The sequence below is a fragment of the Chenopodium album genome, chromosome 4, assembly GCF_948465745.1.
Source record: "Chenopodium album chromosome 4, dcCheAlbu1.1, whole genome shotgun sequence".
NCBI lineage: Eukaryota > Viridiplantae > Streptophyta > Magnoliopsida > Caryophyllales > Amaranthaceae > Chenopodium > Chenopodium album.
Window position 1 is genome coordinate 78,289,288 of NC_137837.1, and position 20,161 is coordinate 78,309,448.

Below are 20,161 nucleotides of genomic sequence, written 5' to 3' on the forward strand. Positions count from 1 at the left end.
AGATCCAAGGTCACTGCCATGCAGGAAGCTAAGGACTTCACTAAGTTCAACATGGAACAACTAGCTGGATCATTGATGACTCATGAACTTCATCTGAGTTCCAACACTAAAAGTTCCAGAAATAAAAGTTTGGCACTCAAGGCTGAAGACTCAGAAGGATCAGAAGTTGATGAGGAAGAGATGGCTATGCTAGTGAGGAAATTTAAGAAGATGATGAACAATAGGAAGTTTGACAGGAACAAGAAGTATTCAAGTTCCAGAAACACAACGTGTTTCAAGTGCGGATCAAAGGATGACTTTATCAAAGATTGTCCTATTCAGGATGGAGAGAAAGGAAAGACTAAAAGCAAGGAGCAATCCAAAGAGTCAAGAGTCTATAAGCCTTACTTCACCAAGGACAATGTTAAGAAAGCCATGCTGGCTGCTTGGGGAGATACAGATTCTGAAGAAGAAGAGGAGGACCAACCGTCAGAAGAAACTGCTCATTTATGTCTAATGGCAAAAACTGATGAAGCTGCAAAACTAAAGGAGCTTGATGCTGAGGTATGGTTCTCTTACAACCAATTAAAACATCTTTCTAAAGAGAATCTAATAAATACTGTTTTGGAAATTCAAGAAGATTTAAAAGAATTGCATAGATCCAAACAACAAAGTGATAAAGCTTTGGTAACTTACAAAGAGAACAGTGAATGGGTTGATAACATGAAGTTTGATATTCAATACAGGTTCTTCAGTCTGTTTGATGATAATAAAATTTTAAAAGATACCATTGAGAACCTCAAACAAAATAACATACTCTTGAATGTGGAATTGTCTTTGTTAAAACTTACTGTTGATACTCCTAACTCTGAAGTTCCTCCACCTACTGATTATCCGAATTTTGAAAAATTAAAACATGATTTGGAAGAGTTAAAAACGGATAAGGCACGTCTTGAGGGGGAACTTGAGAGGGCTAGGAAAGGTAAGCAACCAATAGAGTATAGAGTTCCTGAGTGGGTCACTAAGGCTCAAACTAAGAAAACTGAAGGTTTAGGTTTTAAAAAGAAGTTCCAGAAAGAAAAGAAGTATGTCAACTTGCCTAGTAGCATTGTTTGTTATTTCTGTGGCAATACAGGGCATAAGCAAGCTAAGTGTCCTAAGAAAGAACAATGCACTCAGAAGAATATCAAACATGTAGAACAAATCTGGGTAAAGAAAAATGAATCAACCCATGTTACACAAGAACCCAAGGAAACCTGGGTTCCTGACTCTAACGCTTAATTCTTCTTGCAGGTTCCAGTGAGGGGGAACAACACTTGGTACCTCGACAGTGGTTGTTCTAAGCACATGACTGGAGATAAAACTAGATTTCTCTCACTGGATGCCTACTATGGTGGAACTGTGACCTTCGGTGATAATATGAAAGGTGATATAATTGCTATTGGCAAGATAGGAAGGTCACGTTCCCATGCTATTGATAATGTATTTTTGGTCGAGGGCCTCAAGCACAATTTGTTAAGTATTTCACAGTTTTGTGACAAAGGTAACTCTGTTAGCTTTACTTCAAATAAGTGTAGAATCATCCACAATGACACTGGGAAAATTATTTTAGAAGGAACTCGTAAAGGGAACACATATGTTGTGGATCTTAACGAGGTTCCTAACAACAGTTTAACATGTCTTAGTGTTATTGAGGATGATCCTCTGTTGTGGCACAAAAGATTTGGCCATGCAAGCTTTTCTTTACTTGATAAACTAAGATCTAAGAACTTAGTGGAAGGACTTCCTTGCATTAAGTTCCTGTATGATAAAGTGTGTGAAGCTTGTGCTAAAGGTAAACAGACCCGAATTTCTTTTAAGTCCAAAAAGATGGTAAGTACCAAAAGACCTTTGGAACTCATTCATATGGATCTCTGTGGTCCAATGAGAATCCAAAGTAGAAGTGGTAAGAAATATGTAATGGTTATTGTTGATGATTTTTCAAGGTTCACTTGGGTTTTCTTTCTTGTAAGTAAGATGAAACGTTTGATGAGTTTGTTGCTTTTGTTAAGAAAGAACAGAGAAGAACAGGTAATCAGTTGATACATCTTAGATCTGACCATGGAACAGAATTTGAAAATTCAAAGTTTGATGAATTTTGTGATGAGTATGGTATGGACCACAACTTCTCTGCCCCAAGAACTCCACAAAAAAATGGAGTAGTGGAACGCAAGAATAGGAGTCTTGAAGACATGGCAAGGACAATGCTGATATCAAGCAAGATGCCTAGGAACTTCTGGGTTGAGGCAGTGAACACAGCATGTTATATACTCAACAGAGTATCTGTTAGAGCCATCACTAACAAAACTCCTTATGAACTTATGAAAGGGAGAAAACCTAATATCTCTTACTTCAGATCTTTTGGTTGCAAATGTTTTGTTCACAATAATGGTAAAAGGAACTTGGGAAAGTTTGATGAACGTAGTGATGAGGCAGTTTTCTTAGGGTATGCCTCAAATAGTAAAGCCTATAGAGTTTATAATAAAAGAACAATGTGTGTTGAGGAGTCTGTACACATTATATTTGATGAGACTGAAAATTTAGTTGATGTACAGGATTGTGATGATGATTTCGAGATTGGACTTGTGCGAAAGCAGAATCCAGACGAGGAACTAGCATCACTGCAGAAGCAGCAGGGTGAAATTGCAGAAGTAACGAATGCTGAAACAAATGCTGAACCAGAGCTGGAGAATGCACCAGGAACTCCACTTCAAGAACAGACTGAAAATCATAATGAAGGCCAAAATGTGGAAACTCCTGAATAAGTTCAACCTGAGATCCAAAATCAAGTTCCTACAGAAGAACCAGTCAACAATAATGAAGAGAGATTGTATCCAATCAAAGATTTTACCCCAAGGCCTTGGAAACACCAGAAATCTCATCCAGTTGATGCAATCATGAGTGACATAACAAAAGGAACTCAAACCAGATCTCAGCTTAGGAACTTCTGTGCATTCAATGCATTTCTTTCTTCCATGGAACCTAAAAATTATGTTGAGGCTTTGACTGACGCTGACTGGATTAATGCTATGCAAGCTGAACTAAATGAATTTGAAAGAAATAAAGTTTGGCATCTGGAACCTAGACCTAAAGACAAGAAGTCCATTGGACTAAAATGGGTATTCAAAAACAAGCTAGATGAACATGGTATTATTGTCAGGAACAAAGCTAGACTAGTTGTACAAGGTTTCAACCAGCAAGAAGGAATAGACTATGAAGAAACTTTTGCACCTGTAGCCAGGTTAGAAGCTATTCGTTTACTTATTGCTTTTGCTGTTTATATGGGTTTCAGGCTGTACCAGATGGATGTCAAATGTGCATTCTTAAATGGATACTTAAATGAGGAAGTCTATGTGGAACAGCCTCCTGGATTTGAAAATCCGGAGTTCCCAAACCATGTCTATAAGCTTGACAAGGCTCTTTATGGGTTAAAGCAGGCTCCTAGCTAGAGCATGGTATGAAAGATTATCTAAGTTCCTTTTGGATAATGGTTTTAAACGTGGTAAAATAGATAAAACATTGTTTTTAAAGTCAAATGGAACTGATATCTTAGTTGTAAAAATTTATGTTGATGATATTTTATTTGGTGCAACTAACGAATCTTTGTGCAAGTATTTTGCTAACCTTATGAGTGGAGAATTTGAAATGAGCATGACTGGAGAACTAAATTTCTTTCTTGGTTTGCAAATTAAGCAAACTGAAGAAGGAATTATGATTCATCAGCAAAAATATATTAAGGAACTGATCAAGAAATACAAGTTGGAAAATGCCAAAACCAACAATACTCCTATGGGAATTGCTACTAGATTGGATGAAGATCCATCTGGAACTTGTATTGATCAATCTATGTATCGAGGTATGATAGGCTCACTACTTTATTTAACAGCTATTAGACCTGACATATCTTTTAGTGTAGGTCTGTGTGCCAGGTTCCAAGGAAATCCAAAGGAGTCTCACTTGACAACAGTAAAAAGAATCCTTAGATACCTGAAAGGAACTGATGTTTTGAGTCTCTTCTATCCTAGAAGTGATTCTTTTGACTTAAATAGTTTTACAGATGCTGACTATGCAGGTGATTTGGTAAACAGGAAAAGCACTTCAGGTATGGTACAATTTTTAGGACCTTGTTTAGTTTCTTGGGGTTCCAAGAAGCAAAACACAGTTGCCTTATCTACAGCAGAAGCTGAGTATGTGGCTGCAGCAGCATGTTGCTCACAAGTTCTATGGATAAAACAACATGTCAGAGATTTTGGTATTATTTTTGAATGTGTGCCTATTTATTGTGATAATACAAGTGCTATTTGTATCTCTAAAGATCCAGTTCAACACTCAAAGGTAAAACATATCCACATTAGGCATCATTTTCTTAAAGATAATGTGGAGCAAGGGAATATTAAGTTAGAATTTTGTAAAACTGAAAATCAAATTGCAGATATTCTAACCAAGCCCTTGAACAGAGAAAGATTTGAGAAATTGAGACTGGAACTTGGAATGATCAAGCTGAAGTACTAGCCTCTGAAGTTCCAAGATATAGCAAAATCAAAAATATTGTAAATAGAGCAAAAAGAACATCTACCACAAATTTGGTGTGATAAACATAGCTAAAGTGTCACCGTTGTTAACTACCAAAGGTAAGTTCATTAAATTGCTCAACGGTTTAAGTTATTAAATTTGTACATTGCATATATGTAGAAAGCGTGTTCCAATTGTGTTTATAGAAACTTCATTAAAGGTAAATTGAATTTGGAAAATTAAATTTTTTTGAAAAGATTCATCCAGTCTAAATTTTGAAAAATTAATTGAATTTGTTCAATTAATGACTGAACAGTGAAAACTTCCTAAATTCCTTCACACCGCTTCATTAATTATAAAAGCAAACTTTCACCCACTTCTTTCACCTCACTGTCACATCAAATTTACTCCCTCTCAGTAAAACTTCGAAAACCCCTTTAAAACCCTTCCTTAAGCTTCAATGGTGATCATCCCTGAGTTTGTTTCCTCTGAAGAATCTCAAAGCCCTGAAAACTCAATTCAAGAAGAATCATCTCCTTTAGCCATGGTAAACTACAAAGCATCCTCTACCTCACAAAAACCTTCTGAAAACACTAGGAAATCTCCTCCAAAACCAAAAGAAGTAGAGAGTAAAATCGATCAAGGGGATTCCTCTGTCTCAAATGTTCTTCAAAGATTAAAGGAATGGAAGGAAAGAAAACAAAGTGTAAAGTCTCTGGAAGAGCAAATTGAGGAAGTTGATGAATTTGCGAAAGAGAAAAACCCAGAAGAGACAACAGAGGAGAACAAAGATGAAGAAGAAATAAGCGAGGGAGAAGAGGAAGAAAAAGAAGAGGAGAACAACTCAGAAAAGGAAGAATCGGAAAAGGAAGATGAAGAAGATGAGGTAACTGATCAAGAGGAACTTGAATCAATGGCAGGAAGGTATGTAGTAGGTCATCATCTTGACGATGTGTGGTGTAGGAAAGCGAGATTTTTAGAGTTTCTTGATTTAATTAAATTTCAAGGTTGGGAATTTCTGTTGACTAGGGTTTCATCAAATTATTTGTATCCTGCTGCTATGAATGAATTTTGCCAGAATTTTCAGGCAAAATTGGGAATAATAACGAGCATTGTGAATGATGTAAAGATTGAATTGAACCTAGAAACCCTAGGTAAAATTCTAAAAGCACCTACTGAAGGTTATGATACTTACTTGAAGGGAAAGGGTAGTATCAATGTAGGAAATTTCTTGGCTGGGGATATAGTTGAGGAATTAGGGGGTCAGAGGGGTAAGAAGGTCATGAGTCATAATGATCTAAGCCCTCTAAATAAGTTGTTGTTTAATTTGGTGAAAAAGACTATTCTGCCTAGGACTGCTAAGAAGGGGGAGGCATGTTTAATGGATATGGCTGTAATCTTCTGCATTTCAAAGAAGATTAAGGTGAACTTTCCTTCTTTGATGTATCAGCATCTAGCTCATTGTGTTCCCAGTAGGACAAAAGTGGGGTATGGAGCCATTTTGTCTACTGTTTTTGAAAATGCAGGAGTAGTTTTAAAAGGAAAATATGGGGCTTTGGATGAAAAGCCAGAAAATGTGATTAATGAAGAAACTGTTGCTGGATTAAGTCTGGAAGTAGTACAAGGAAAAATCCAGAAACTAGAGAAAGGAGAGAAAAAGAAAGAGAAAGTGACAGGGAAGAGGAAGGAAAAGGCTATGTCAGAGCAGCCTGTAAGGAAGAGTAGGAGGATTTCTGCCAGTGGGGTTCCTCAAACTAGCATGGAACAACCACTGGAATTGGATGTCAAGGAGAATATCCTTGAAGGGCAAGTTGCTGAGCTGGCTGACAGAATGGAGAGGGTAGAGAGTCAAATGAAGGACTCTGCTGGAAAACTTCATGTGTTGACACTTGAAAAATTGGTCCAGGAGCAGGGGAAGGAGTTGAAGGAACTTAAGAGAATGATGCTCAAACAGACCAAGGACCTTAAAGAACAAAAGGAGTTCCAAGAGAAAGAACTTCACAAGGCTCTACAGGAACAGAAGGAGGAGTTCCTGGAGAAACTCAAGGGCATAGAAGAAAAATTGGAGGCCTCTGCACAACAGACAAAGGAGGACTTCAACAAGATTCTGGAGTTCCTTGAAACCTAGCCTACCCCATCTCAAAATCAGCCTAGCTTTTTCTTTCACTGTCTTAGTTATGAACAAATTTAATTTTCGTTTTTAAGTATTTGAACAATTGATTTTGATTGTAAATTTTTAAATTGTTCATCTGGATGCTAAGTATTTTGGTTTTTAATGAAAAGTTGGAACTTTTGCTTATACTTGTGTGTTTTGTATATTTTGAACACTTATGCTGTAGAGTAGATCTTACTTAAGGTTGTTTAGCAGCGCTGCCTTTAGTTTCCCACACTCAATGAATTGCTTGTGGGGCTGTTGGTGGATGTTTAATAAACTTGAAAATACAGGACTTTTTGATAATGCCAAAAGGGGGAAAAGAAGAAGCAAACATGGAGGCTGAAGTTGTTCTGGGTTCCAGTTGAGAAAGTATCATAACTTTCTTAGTTTAGTTTACTTAGCTTATTTTATTTTTGATTTTCGTTTTTGTTGTGTGTTTATTTTCTGTCAATAAATTTAAAATACAAAAATACGACCTTTTATTTTGTTTTAACTTTCTCAAGAGTTTGCTTAAGTTTGTCATCATCAAAAAGGGGGAAATTGTTGATGTTTAAAGGTTTTGATGATGAGGAACTTAAGTTACAACAAACTCGTCTCATAAAGATTTTTCAAGTGTTTGTGTAGCCTAGGTGAAATTGATCTTGGAGATGGAAGAAGTAACTAAAGCTGAGAAGACTTGAAGGAGTTCTTTATCAAGAAAGTTATTCAATATAAAAGAAGAGTTCCCTAACAGGAACTGAGTTCCCTCACAGGAACGTTCCTTTACAGGAACTTGGAGATTGCTGGCTAAGGTATTTGGAGAAACTTAGTAAGCGTGGAGCCCAAGTAAACCTACCGGAACAAGAGCACAGCGCAACAATGTTTTAGTTAAGATTTTATCTTCTAGATTCATTGTTAAATATGTTAAATAGGATATGCATGAAATTTATTAGAAGCGTGACAATTAGCTTGGCAAATGAATTAAAATCGGAAAAGATAAAAGATAGAAATAGAAAAAGATTTTCTTTAAATATTTATCTTTTAAAATCAGTTTGTTAAAAAGATATTATGCTTTTTAACTCAATATTTCTATCTTTGTTAAGCCATAGTGTGTGTTTAGCTATTGGGCCGTGTACATATTACGTGCCCTAATTTGTTAGGTTGTATATATATGTGTTTATACACTAATACGAGACACACGATTCTATTCTCTCTAAACACTCTATTATTGACATGGTATCGGAGCTAAATTCAATCTAAACCCTAAAAATCCTAAATTTTTTTTTCCACTAATCTCTATTCTCTAAATCATCTCTAATCATCTCTAATCATCTCTATCGAATTACTCTAATCTCTGATTTCTGTTGAACAATGGAGCACGAAGCAAAAATTGATCCTGCATCCCCCTTTTACCTAGGTTCGGGTGATCAACCCGGAAATCTGATTTCCCATGTCATCTTGAAGGGTGACAATTATTTAGCATGGTCTCGTGCAATTACTCTATCATTGAAATCTAGAAGGAAGTTTGGCTTTGTTGATGGTACTATCTCCAAGCCGAGTGAGAAGAAAAAATTGCTTGACTGGGAAACCGTGAATTCCATGTTGGTGTCATGGCTTTTGCGGGCAACGGAACCAAAACTTGCTGCATCTTTTCCTTATTTTGAAGAAGCACAGAAGTTGTGGGATTATTTGGCGAGACGATTTTGTGAGGCGAGTGGTCCTAGGCTTCAACAATTGCGTGCCGCAATAATTGATTGTAAACAATCAAAATCGATGTCTGTTGAGGAGTATTATGCAACTCTCATGGGTTTGTATGATGATCTTAATCGCTTGAAGCCACCACGTGGTTGTGAATGTGGTAAGTGTGAATGTACTTTGACTGCCCAATTTGAATTGGATAGGGAGGAAGAACGCTTGCACCAATTTTTAATCGGCATCGATGATGAGAAGTATGCTTTGGTGCGTACTAATCTACTCTCCCAGCAGCCCCCTACCTCTCTTGACCGTGCTTATCAGGCCTTGCTTCAGGAGGAGCGTTCTCGTGCCATTGCTGCCACCAAAACTTCCACGAGTGATGCTCATGTTTTTGCTCTACCACCTGATCGAAGGCCTTCCCAGTCGCCGCTTCGGGTTGACAAATCAAAGCTTTATTGCTCACATTGTAAACGTGCTGGTCATGACAACTCGGGGTGTTTTATACTTCATGGTTACCCCGAGTGGTGGGTCGAAAAATACGGTAAGAAAGGGGGGGGTCAGCAGGGCTCCTCGTCGGCTGCTGCTGCTGCTCGTGCCTCCTCTACTGCTGCTGCTCGTGCCTCTTCTTCTGCTTCTTTCTCGTCTGCTCGAGCCAATGCAGTGGTGTCCTCCCCTGCCTCCTCTGTTTTCTATGCTTCCCCTGCTGCTGCCACGGATTCCAGCAGTCCCATGGCTGTTGCTAATACCGTGGGCAGCCCTTCTATGCCTCCTAATGATACTCTTGCTGCACTTTCTGAGCTACAACCTGAGCATGTTCGAATGTTATTGAACATGGTTAATAAACAACAGCAGGACAAAATGACGGGTGAGCCTTTTTCTTTGTCTTGGATAGTGGACACCGGAGCTTCTCATCATGTTACCGGTGATGCTTCTTGTTTGGTGGATGTACACTCTATTTCTCCTTGTCCCGTGGGTCTCCCGGATGGGTCTCATGCTACGGCTGTGACTGAGGGCCGAGTATTTTTGGCTGATGGAATCATTCTACAGCATGTTTTATTTGTTCCCAAATTGACTTGCAATTTAATATCGGTTTCTAAGATGATTGATGACTCACATTGTTTTGTCCAATTCACTGACTCTTTATGTGCTATACAGGACCAACTCTCGGGGAGCCTGATTGGAGCCGGTGAACGGGTAGATGGACTATATTATTTCCGACGTGTTCCTAAAGTATGTGCTGTGACGGACAAGGGTTCTTTCGAGTTGTGGCATCGTCGTATGGGACATCCGTCGGACAAAATTGTCAAGTTAGTGCCTGCTATTAGTCATAGTTCTAGTAGTAAATCATTAAATAAAGCTTGTACTGTTTGTCCGCAAGCTAAACAATCAAGGGATAGTTTTCCTGATAGTGACAGTAGGGCTAGTCGTATTTTTGAAATGATTCATTGTGATCTGTGGGGGTCGTATAAGACACCTTCGTCTTGTGGTGCACATTATTTTTTGACGATTGTTGATGATTATTCTAGAGGTGTTTGGGTTTATTTATTGAATGACAAAACTGAAGTTTATTCTTCTTTTTGCTCTTTCTTTGCTATGATTAAATGTCAATTTGATGTTTCTGTGAAATGTGTGCGGAGTGATAATGGTACGGAATTCAAACCCATGCTTCCATATTTTGATACACATGGCATACTCTTTCAAACTTCTTGTGTTGGTACACCACAACAAAATGGGAGGGTAGAGCGTAAACACCAACATATCCTAAATGTGAGTCGTGCTTTAATGTTCCAAGGCAATATGCCGATTTCTTTTTGGGGAGAGTGTGTCCTTGGTGCGGTTTATTTAATTAACCGTACTCCATCCCTCTTACTTGATAATAAAACTCCTTTTGAAATTCTTTTTAACAAAGAACCCAATTTTGATGAGTTAAGGGTGTTTGGTTGTCTTTGCTTTGTTCATAATCAAAAGGCTAAGGGTGACAAATTTGCACCTCGAAGCCGAAAGTGTGTGTTTGTGGGTTATCCTCATGGCAAGAAGGGTTGGAAGGTGTATGACTTGGAGACGGGTGATATTTTTGTGTCCCGAGATGTTAAATTTCATGAAAATGAGTTTCCATTTATGGATGATGTTGAGTCAAATGCTTCTCATGATAATGCCGAAGGAATGTCTAAAATTGATAATGTGGTCGATGATGATTTCTTGGATGATCTAGAGCAAGTTCTCGAGCTTGGTGAGCTTTCCCCGGATCACCCACCTCGTGGCAGCAGCACGCAGCATTCCCCACACAGTGCTGCTGCTGCCGCGAGCTCCTCTGCTGCTGCCCCAGGCACGGCTGCTGCTGGCAGCAGGGACCACAGCCATGCCGCGGCTTCTCCTGCTGCCCGCAGCCCTCCTGCGGTGCCCACTGCTGCTGCCCCTATTGTCAGTCCGGAGGGTGGCACGGAGGCCACTCCGGACTCCTCTTCTCCTACCTTGGATCGTGATCAACGCTCTCGTCATGCCCCGGGTTGGCATAAAGATTATGTTGCACATTCGATCTCTAGTCCATCTATCTCATCCCGTTCATCGTCTGCTCCATGCTCCTCAGGTACTCCCTATCCTTTAGCACATTTTGTGAATTGTGACAAATTTTCTGTGCGACACCGTGTTTTTATTGCAGCTGTTGATACTATCACTGAGCCCCGGAATTTTAATGAGGCGATGCAACATCAAGGTTGGAGAGAGGCCATGCAAAATGAAATAAATGCTCTTGAAAATAATGCAACTTGGGTGATGGCCAAATTGCCTCCGGGCAAGAAAGCCTTGGGTTGCCGATGGGTGTACAAAGTCAAGCTTAATTCTGATGGTACTCTTGAGAGATTGAAGGCTCGCCTCGTTATATTTGGTAATCATCAGGTTGCGGGTATCGACTATAACGAGACTTTTGCTCCCGTGGCAAAGATGGTGACTGTTCGGGCTTTTCTTGCGGTGGCTTCTGCGAAAAATTGGGAATTGCATCAAATGGATGTTCACAATGCCTTTCTCCACGGTGATCTGGATGAGGAAGTTTATATGAAGCCTCCCCCTGGTTTTCATGGTTCTCAACCTGGTGTGGTATTTCGACTTCAAAAGTCCTTGTATGGGTTACGTCAAGCCCCGCGCTGTTGGTTCTCTAAATTGGCCGCTTCTCTGAAAAGGTACGGTTTTATACAGTCGTACTCTGATTACTCTCTTTTTACTCTGCAATCTGGTTCTATTCAACTCAGCGTTCTGGTGTATGTGGATGATTTGATAGTATCTGGTAATGATTCCTCTGCAATTGCATCATTCAAATCCTATCTGAGTGACTGTTTTCATATGAAAGATTTGGGTGTGTTGAAATATTTTCTTGGCATAGAGGTTGCACGTAGCCCGGAGGGGATATTTTTGTGTCAACGGAAATATACTCTTGATATTATTGCAGAGTCTGGTTTGCTAGGGGCACGTCCTGCAGGTACTCCTATTGAGCAGAATCATACTCTGGCTAAGTCGGAGTCTCCTCTCATTTCTGATCCTGAGATGTATCGTCGACTTGTGGGCCGTTTGATCTATTTATCTTTCACGAGACCTGATTTGGCTTTTGCGGTTCATATCTTGTCTCAATTTATGCAACAACCGCGTCAGGATCATTGGGATGCCGCTCTTCGTACAGTGCGTTACTTGAAAGGATGTCCGGGCCAGGGAATCCTTTTGAGCTCTGATTGTGATCTACATATTACAGGTTGGTGTGACTCGGATTGGGCTAGTTGTCCTTTGACGAGACGTTCTATTTCTGGATGGTTGGTGTTTCTTGGTGCTTCCCCTATCTCTTGGAAGACTAAGAAACAAGACACTGTGGCTAAGTCGTCTGCGGAGGCCGAATTTCGTTCTATGTCTAAAACCACTGATGAGTTGAAGTGGTTGAAGGCATTACTTTTGAGTCTGGGAGTTGCACATCCGCGTGCAATGAGTTTGTTCTGTGATAGTCAATCTGCGTTATATATTGCGCGGAATCCGGTCTTCCATGAGCGTACTAAGCACATTGAGGTTGATTGCTATTATGTCCGCGATGCGATTCAGGATGGTATTATTAGTCCGTCGTATGTTAAAACCACGGAACAACTAGCGGATATATTCACTAAAGCTTTGAGTAAAACTCAATTTTTGTATTTACTTGGCAAGTTGGGCATTTGTGATTTGCATGCTCCAACTTGAGGGGGGGTGTTAAGCCATAGTGTGTGTTTAGCTATTGGGCCGTGTACATATTACGTGCCCTAATTTGTTAGGTTGTATATATATGTGTTTATACACTAATACGAGACACACGATTCTATTCTCTCTAAACACTCTATTATTGACAATCTTATTTTCTGAAAAGATTTTCTTCAAAAGATTTATTTAAAAAACCGTGTTTTAAGATAAGTTAAGTTTTACTTATTTATCTTTATGAAAACCTACTTTCTATACAAGTAATACTTGTATAAATAGTAGAGAATAATAGGAGTTTAGGTTTTTGTGAGTTTTATGCGTGAAGAATTTTCAGAGCTACAATCATGTAAGTTTGCCAAGCTTTTCACATTGTCATATTAGTTTCGGGTTTCATGCATAGCTTGTCTATCATATACTAGGTGTTTGTATTTGTAATTGGTTGGGGTTATTTGGGTGAGAGAGTATTTTATTATTGCATACAGTGAGAGAGCTTCTAGTGAGAAGGGGAAGATTTGTACTTTGGGAGTACGAGTGAGTTTGAGTGTGGGACTCAAACTGGGTGAACAAGGTGTTGTTCTGTAGCAAGTTTATTCAGGAACTTGTGAGTAGAGGCTTAATTATAATAGGTTGTAACTTGGTGTTTGCCCTATTATAGTGGAGATATTTGTGTTTGAAATCCCTAAGGTAGGGTCGAGGTTTTACTTCTAATTGGGCACTAGAAGGTTTCCTCGTAAAATCCTGTGTGCTTTGCAAGTTCCTATTCTGTCATGTTTTATATTTGCAAAATTAGTAATTAGGAACTTAACTACAATTCACCCCCCCTTTTGTAGTGTTCATCTCATTTAACACAGAGGGAGTAATTAAATTAGAAAATAAAAAATAAAAAATCAGAAGTATTAACAATAAAATCTGGATATTAAATTTTAATTAAAATAATTAAAAGTTAAATTTTTATTAAAATTGAAACTACTATTTAAAAATAAATAAATAAATCAAATAATCTCTAATTCTCAACCATGCATTTTATAAAATTGTGGTAGTCAAAACTCATATGAGTACATTAGAATTTTTAGTGGTATAGCATTGGCATACGTTCATAAGAGAAACATTTTATTTGTTTTAAAACGTACGAAATACAATATATAGACGATGTAGGGCATACGTACATTATTGTATATTAATTAGATACAACTTGATGAAAAGAAAACTAAAAAGAAATCATTCGCTCGAGAGACTATAACAATAAGAAGATCTAGAAATAAAGAAACCATGAACAAATTGGGAAATATTAAATAAATATAAAAATTTTATTAGGGAAAACATTATGATATTTATATATAGATCATAAGCAGGGGCGGACCCATGAAGGAACAAGGGGGGACCATTGTCCCCCCACTTTCGGGAAAAAGTAAAACAGAGGAAAAAAAAATTTAGGAAAAAAAATAAAACTGGAAAAATAGTTATATAAAATTGAGTGTAAGAATAAACAAGAAGTTTGTCTTAGCTAAGTTGGTAGTGGGCTAAAAATAATATGTCAAGGGGCCCAATTTTAGGTTTATTTAGATCAAGGTTCGAATCCCCCTTGTAACATCATTTATTTTTTTTTATTTTTTTGAGTGTTTTATTTTAAGTTATTTTGACTTTTACCACCCGCAAAAAACGAAAAATTTGGTATTACCACCTCCATAAATAAAATTTTATTTTACGACCACATAAAAAAAAATAAAATTTGGCTTTTACCACCAATCACCTTCAACTAACAGATTTCGTCCATAAATCCGTTAGGAGCGTACCATGTCCATGTGTCACCATATTATTGGGTTTTTTTTATTTGTAAATTAATTTATTTAATTACCCAATAATATGGAGGCACGTGGACATGATAGGCCCCACTAACGAATTTATGGACAGAATCCGTTAGTTGGCGGTGATTGGTGGTAAAAGTCAATTTTCATTTTTTTTATGTGATTATAAAATATAACTTTTTTTTTTATGCATGTGGTAAAAGCAATTAAGTTGTTTTTTAGAGGTGGTAAAAAAAAAATCCTTTATTTTAACCAAAACACTCGACTACTCCCTTATTCCTATTTCCCAACCACGAGGCACGAATCACCACCCACGCGACCACGAGTCACGGACTGCAGCGAGCATCTTCAGCAAATGTTTGCTAAGAAATTAACATCACAAGATAATATGGCATTCGAATCCCCCTTGTAACATCACTCCTTTTTTTGGGGGGGTGTTTTATTTCAACCATACCACTCGACTACTCCCTTATTCCTATTTCCCAACCAAACCCAAATTACTTGTATTGTGTACATGTTTTTTTTAAATAGGTTGATGTTAGTTGAATTATCGAAATTGTCCCCCCATTGTCAAATTTCTAGGTCCGCCACTGATCATAAGAAGGATTAACCCTTACATAAATATAAATTTCAGGACTGAATACAATAAGATCAGATAGTAGGTGTATGTCTGTAAATGTGATGGAAACACATACATGCAAATGCAATAAGATAGTTTTTTTTTTTATTTCAAGATCAAACAAACATGTTGTAGCTTGAACAAAAGGAGAAGTGGGAATTGTAGATTTAATTTAGGGGAAATTCCCTGTTTCTCATGGTGAGAAACGAAATTTGTTTCTCATTGAGGCATTTTCGTGAATAAATCAACAACTTTTTCATTATTGTGGGCTCCACAATTGAATAAAGTTGAATAAAGTTGTTGGTTTATTTACGAAAATGCCATGTGGGAAACAAATTTGTTTCTCACCATGAGAAACTTAGGGCCTTTGGTTAACAATTTTCTGGATGTTTTTGAGAGCATCAATAGCAACCTCGAGGTAGTGGCTAAGAGAAGGCGCGATGCCAGCAAGAGGATCAGCAATGAGCTCTTGCTTCTCATCATCAGCAGCAGTTGGAAGTGGCTTGCTAGGATCCTTCTCGAACTCCTTGGCTTGCTCAAAGTATGCGTCCATACGCGGAGTTGCGTATGGACGTATATTTTCAGCGCTACCTCTTGAAGCAAAACGTTGTCGTTCATGGCAAGTCTCAGAGCAATAAGTGAAAGAACGACCCTTGTTTTTGTAGGTTTCTTCTGATTGTAGAAACTTCACCATTTCATCCAATTCATTTTTCAGTGTCTCAATCACCGAGTTCGGCTTTTGAAGGTCGATATCCTCGAGCATATTTCTAGCTTTAACAGCCTTATTCAGAGCTTCTTCCAACTTGTTTTGGTCAGCTAGGGCTCTTGCTTCTTTCATCAATTCCAGTATTTCCACACGTTTTATCTCGGCTTTTGTTGCGTCGGTTTGTTGTGTCACTGGTGTGGTAGAACGGATTACACGAAACACAGACGGATTGGTGCTTGTTAAATTCCCCGTTTCTCCCCTGCATTTGTTGTTTTTTAAGATAAGGATAAAAAAAAATCAGGATGCCCTCCTTACAAGCGATAAAATTCATGTATCATATACATGTTAAAGAAAAATTAGAAATTTATGCTACGACAGACCTGTATGTACATACGATCTCAAGTGCATCGAGATCAGCCTCCTTACTAACTTTGGGGAGAAGAAGGTCGACCAACACTGAGCGTATTTCATTTTGGTAGAGATCGCCGAATGAGACAGTTACAAAGCCGGTTGAATCATCTGTTGATTGTGGGTAGTTTCCTGCATAAACCTTGTTGATTATAGTTTTGACCTTCTCTCTTCTACTCACTTTATCTTCGCGTGGAATGAGGATCAGCTTTACATCTTGAACTAGTACACTGAGTAGCCCACCCAAACATTGGGAGAACACAAGGCTCAAATCTCCTGGATTTGCCAAAGAGAATGTCCCCCCATTACTTTTCTTAGCTATTTCGTTGAGTACCTATTCCACAAACAAACAATATCCATATCTTAATAACAGAATTATTCATTCCATATCAATAGTAACTTAATAACAAGCGTAATATAATATGTTATGCAAAATAATTGATTTTTCTTTTATTGCATCCTAGTTAGACTAGGGTTAGTTTGTACTCGAATTATTTTTGCTTTTATAATTTGATATGAATTATTTTTATCTGATTTAACTACACTTTAATCATTCGCTATTAAAAAAAAAAACTACACTTTAATCATTTGACTTTATATGTATGCTAAACCATAAAAAAAAATGTGAACGTGACTGACACGTGGGTGGTCAACGTCGAAAAAATTAGTCAATGGTAAAATCCAGCGAAGAATAGTCCATGACAATATTTTTTATTTTAATAGGTTTTTTTTTACAATATTTTATTTATTAGATAGTTTCTCACAAAATATAATAAAAAGTACGTACTTTGTATAAGATAGGTAAGATAACGTACCCTTGAGTCGTACTCTCCACCAGATCCAAAACCGAAAGTGAAGATGGGAAATTGATCAACAGATATGAGGGTGGCATCACCACCTTCATTTTGCATACCATCAGACATCAGCATAACGGCCCCGGAGCGCCCAGTTGTGAACTTGCGATCGCCAAGAATTTTTATAGCCGTCTGAAGGCCGGCACTGATGTTTGTGCCGCCATTTGCTACAAGATTCTGGACAAGAAAATCGATTTCTTCTCGAGCATTTGGAGTCAATTGACGCAACTTACATTTCCTTTCAGAATTCGATGCGAAGGTGACAACCGATAGACGGTCGGATGGGCTAAGTTTCCTGATCACGAACTGCATTGCTCGCTTCATTTCTGTCAACTTTGGTCCTGCCATGCTCCCGCTAACATCTAAAACCATCACAATATCAGCTCCTAGTCTACTGTTGCTCGCTCCCCGTCCCGATAGCTCCAATAATAATTTGTAGTTGGTTTCTTCAAGTGGTAGTTCTGGTTCATTGTCGAATTTCAATGGTACCTTTCCAACATCATTTGCACCACCTACCACACCTAGCAACCATTTCCCGAATTTTGTATCAATATGGGAAAGAATATGCTTGTCCGACACGTTTTAAACTTACAACAACAATTTAACAGACACATTTGCCGATATACATTTCATTATTTTAAATGCAATATTTTGACTTTTAAATTATTTATATACTCAATTTGGACATACAAATTTGATGATTTATAAGTTAATGAAAAATATGGTCATGTAAATATCTTAATAGATTATTCTCGATTTATACTTTGTTTATATCATTTTTTTTATAATAATTATATATTGATATAATAAAATATTTAATCATTAAAATAATGTATTAGCAACCATGTAATAAGAAGTGTCGTGACATTTAAAAGAAAAACGGTGGAAGTACTATTATTTGATATTATTCAAGTTTTTTTTTTTTTTTTTACAAAGTTATTCAAGTTCAGTGACAAATAAAATCATAGCCCAATGTTTCAAATTTTAACCTATAGTCAATTAATTTATTGAACACATTTCTTGTATATATATATATTATCATCGTTTCTTATTAGTTGCAATAAACCGCAAGGGTATGAATTGTAAGACATAAAAAGTTCCGTTATTGAAACTAATAAAAAACTATGACAGTATATAATTTTTTTTTTTTTTGGGAGGGTCGGGGGGGGGGGGGGGAGTTTTCTAAATCAATAACATATTTTGCAATTCTAAAATTGGCAACGAACGAGGATTACTACTCCCTCCGTTACTTTTTATTGATTATGTTTTGAATTGTACATTTGCCAATGCACTTATTTTACCATTAATATCTTTCATTGTATATTTGTAAAAATTATAACGATGTAATATATTAATAAAGTACTTGTTGAGACAAATCAAACAAAATCCCACACACATGACTATACTATGTCTTATATATTAATTAGGAATAAATTATAAGATTTTCTCATTTAATGAATAGTTACAAGAATTAAACGTAACTAATAAAAAGGAACGGAGGGAGTAATTTACTATGTTCATAGAGGACAAAAGTTCATGTTTCTATCGCGATCAATCTATTAATTTAACAAATTTGTTCTCTTCATAATTTTCATCACAAGCTTTCAGACATAAAATTCTCAAAATCTAAGTTCCTTTGTTTATTTTTATTTTTTTAAATGACCTACAAATAACTTCCAACCTTCCAATTTTTTTTTTTTATAAATTTACTTAGGGCCTGTTCTCATTGACTGAACTCAGCTGAACTGAAATGAATATTATATAAGAGAAGGAAATTAGGAGCTGATGAACTGAACTGAATTGAACTGAACTAAACTAAGCTGAGTTGAGCTGAACTGAACTGAACTAAGCTGAACTGAACTGAATTGAACTGAACTGAATTTCAATGTATGAGATACTTTTTCTAATTTAAAGTACTTACATTACGTATATTCCGTGGTACATATTACGTTAACAGGGATACACTCTAATTTTTATTACTCGACAAAAACAAGAGCCGACTCAGGGTCCTCCAATACAAGGTATACGTGAATACATGATAGTATGAGACTGAAAGAGCCGATTTTCTCAATGTGTACGTAGCTTGATTTCCAGCTCAATTAATAATTTTAATCTTTCAGAGAAAATGAATTAATAAAAAAAAAAAAAATAGAAGTTTCTAACAAGTAATTTAAGCAAAAACATGTACCTGGGTTATCTTGATCAACAATGACGACTTGCTCATCATCATCGTATTTCTGGCCAGTCATCTTGTGTTAGAAGTTTAGAACATTCAATTGCCTCTATCGATACTTTGAATATACTCTCCTCCTTGGTCGCATTTCTTTAGTATATATACATTAGAATTAACAATATAAAAATATTTTAACTTTAGATTTTAATTGCCCTTTTTATTTATTACCCACTATCCTTTTAAAATTATTTTATAAAGTCGTTAAAATCAATTGTTTGTTTATTAATGTATTTCAACTTTTTTTTATAAATTTGGGTAGACAAGATCCGTGAATTATTCTAAATAATTTGCAAGGCAATTAAGTTCTAAGATCTAAGTCATATCTTTAATAAGTCTTGTCATAGAATATAGTTATACTCGTTTATAATTTCTCATTAGGTTTTGGTTGGTAGATTTGCAGATAGAATTGCCCACCATAAGTATTGGATTCCTTTTTTTATATGATCTTCAACTCCGATGTCTTCTACGTGCCTTATTTCACCCTTGAAAAAGGATTTACAGAGCTATTATATGCTAACTAGCCTTCTGGCCCATGCAATGCACGAGTTATTTATAAAAAAAATTGCATTGAACGATGAATGAGGAAATATCAATAAGTCATTATATTTATAATGTGTAATCGAAAACATGATTAAAGAAATTTAATTTTTGGAACATTGTTAGTTGAAACGAACACTACAAGAGGGGGGGGGGTGAATTGTAGGTGAGTTCCTAGTGACTACTTTTGCAAATTATAAACAGAACATAAAAGAAACTTAGCAAAACACATAGGATTTTACGAGGAAACCTTCCAGGGCCCAACTGGAAGTAAAACCTCGACCCTTCTAAGGGATTTCAACACAAAAACCAATCCACTATAATAGGGCAAACACCAAGTTACAAACCTATTATAAGACAGACCTTTGCTCACAAGTTCCAATTAAAACTTGTTACACAGTAGGACTCTATCCTACCCAATTCAAGTCCCCTGA

The 20,161-nt window shown here is 37.0% G+C and overlaps 2 protein-coding genes across 2 annotated transcripts; one reads left to right on the plus strand and one right to left on the minus strand.

The window, feature by feature from the left end:
- Positions 1 to 8,035: 8,035 nt before the first annotated feature.
- On the plus strand, positions 8,036 to 13,100 carry LOC145628273 (uncharacterized). The gene is made up of 6 exons (XM_081680570.1): positions 8,036 to 9,503; positions 9,591 to 9,724; positions 10,328 to 10,946; positions 11,019 to 12,118; positions 12,194 to 12,440; positions 13,048 to 13,100. Exons 1-6 carry the CDS (start codon positions 8,036 to 8,038, stop codon positions 13,098 to 13,100), a joined length of 3,621 nt encoding a protein of 1,206 aa, XP_081536696.1.
- A 2,247-nt stretch (positions 13,101 to 15,347) lies between these two features.
- On the minus strand, positions 15,348 to 19,225 carry LOC145628274 (uncharacterized). The gene is made up of 4 exons (XM_081680573.1): positions 19,146 to 19,225; positions 16,919 to 17,478; positions 16,076 to 16,437; positions 15,348 to 15,954 (listed from the first exon to the last, which is right to left on the minus strand). The coding sequence occupies exons 1-4, from the start codon at positions 19,204 to 19,206 to the stop codon at positions 15,348 to 15,350; spliced, it is 1,590 nt and encodes a 529-aa protein (XP_081536699.1). The 5' UTR covers positions 19,207 to 19,225.
- Positions 19,226 to 20,161: the final 936 nt, after the last annotated feature.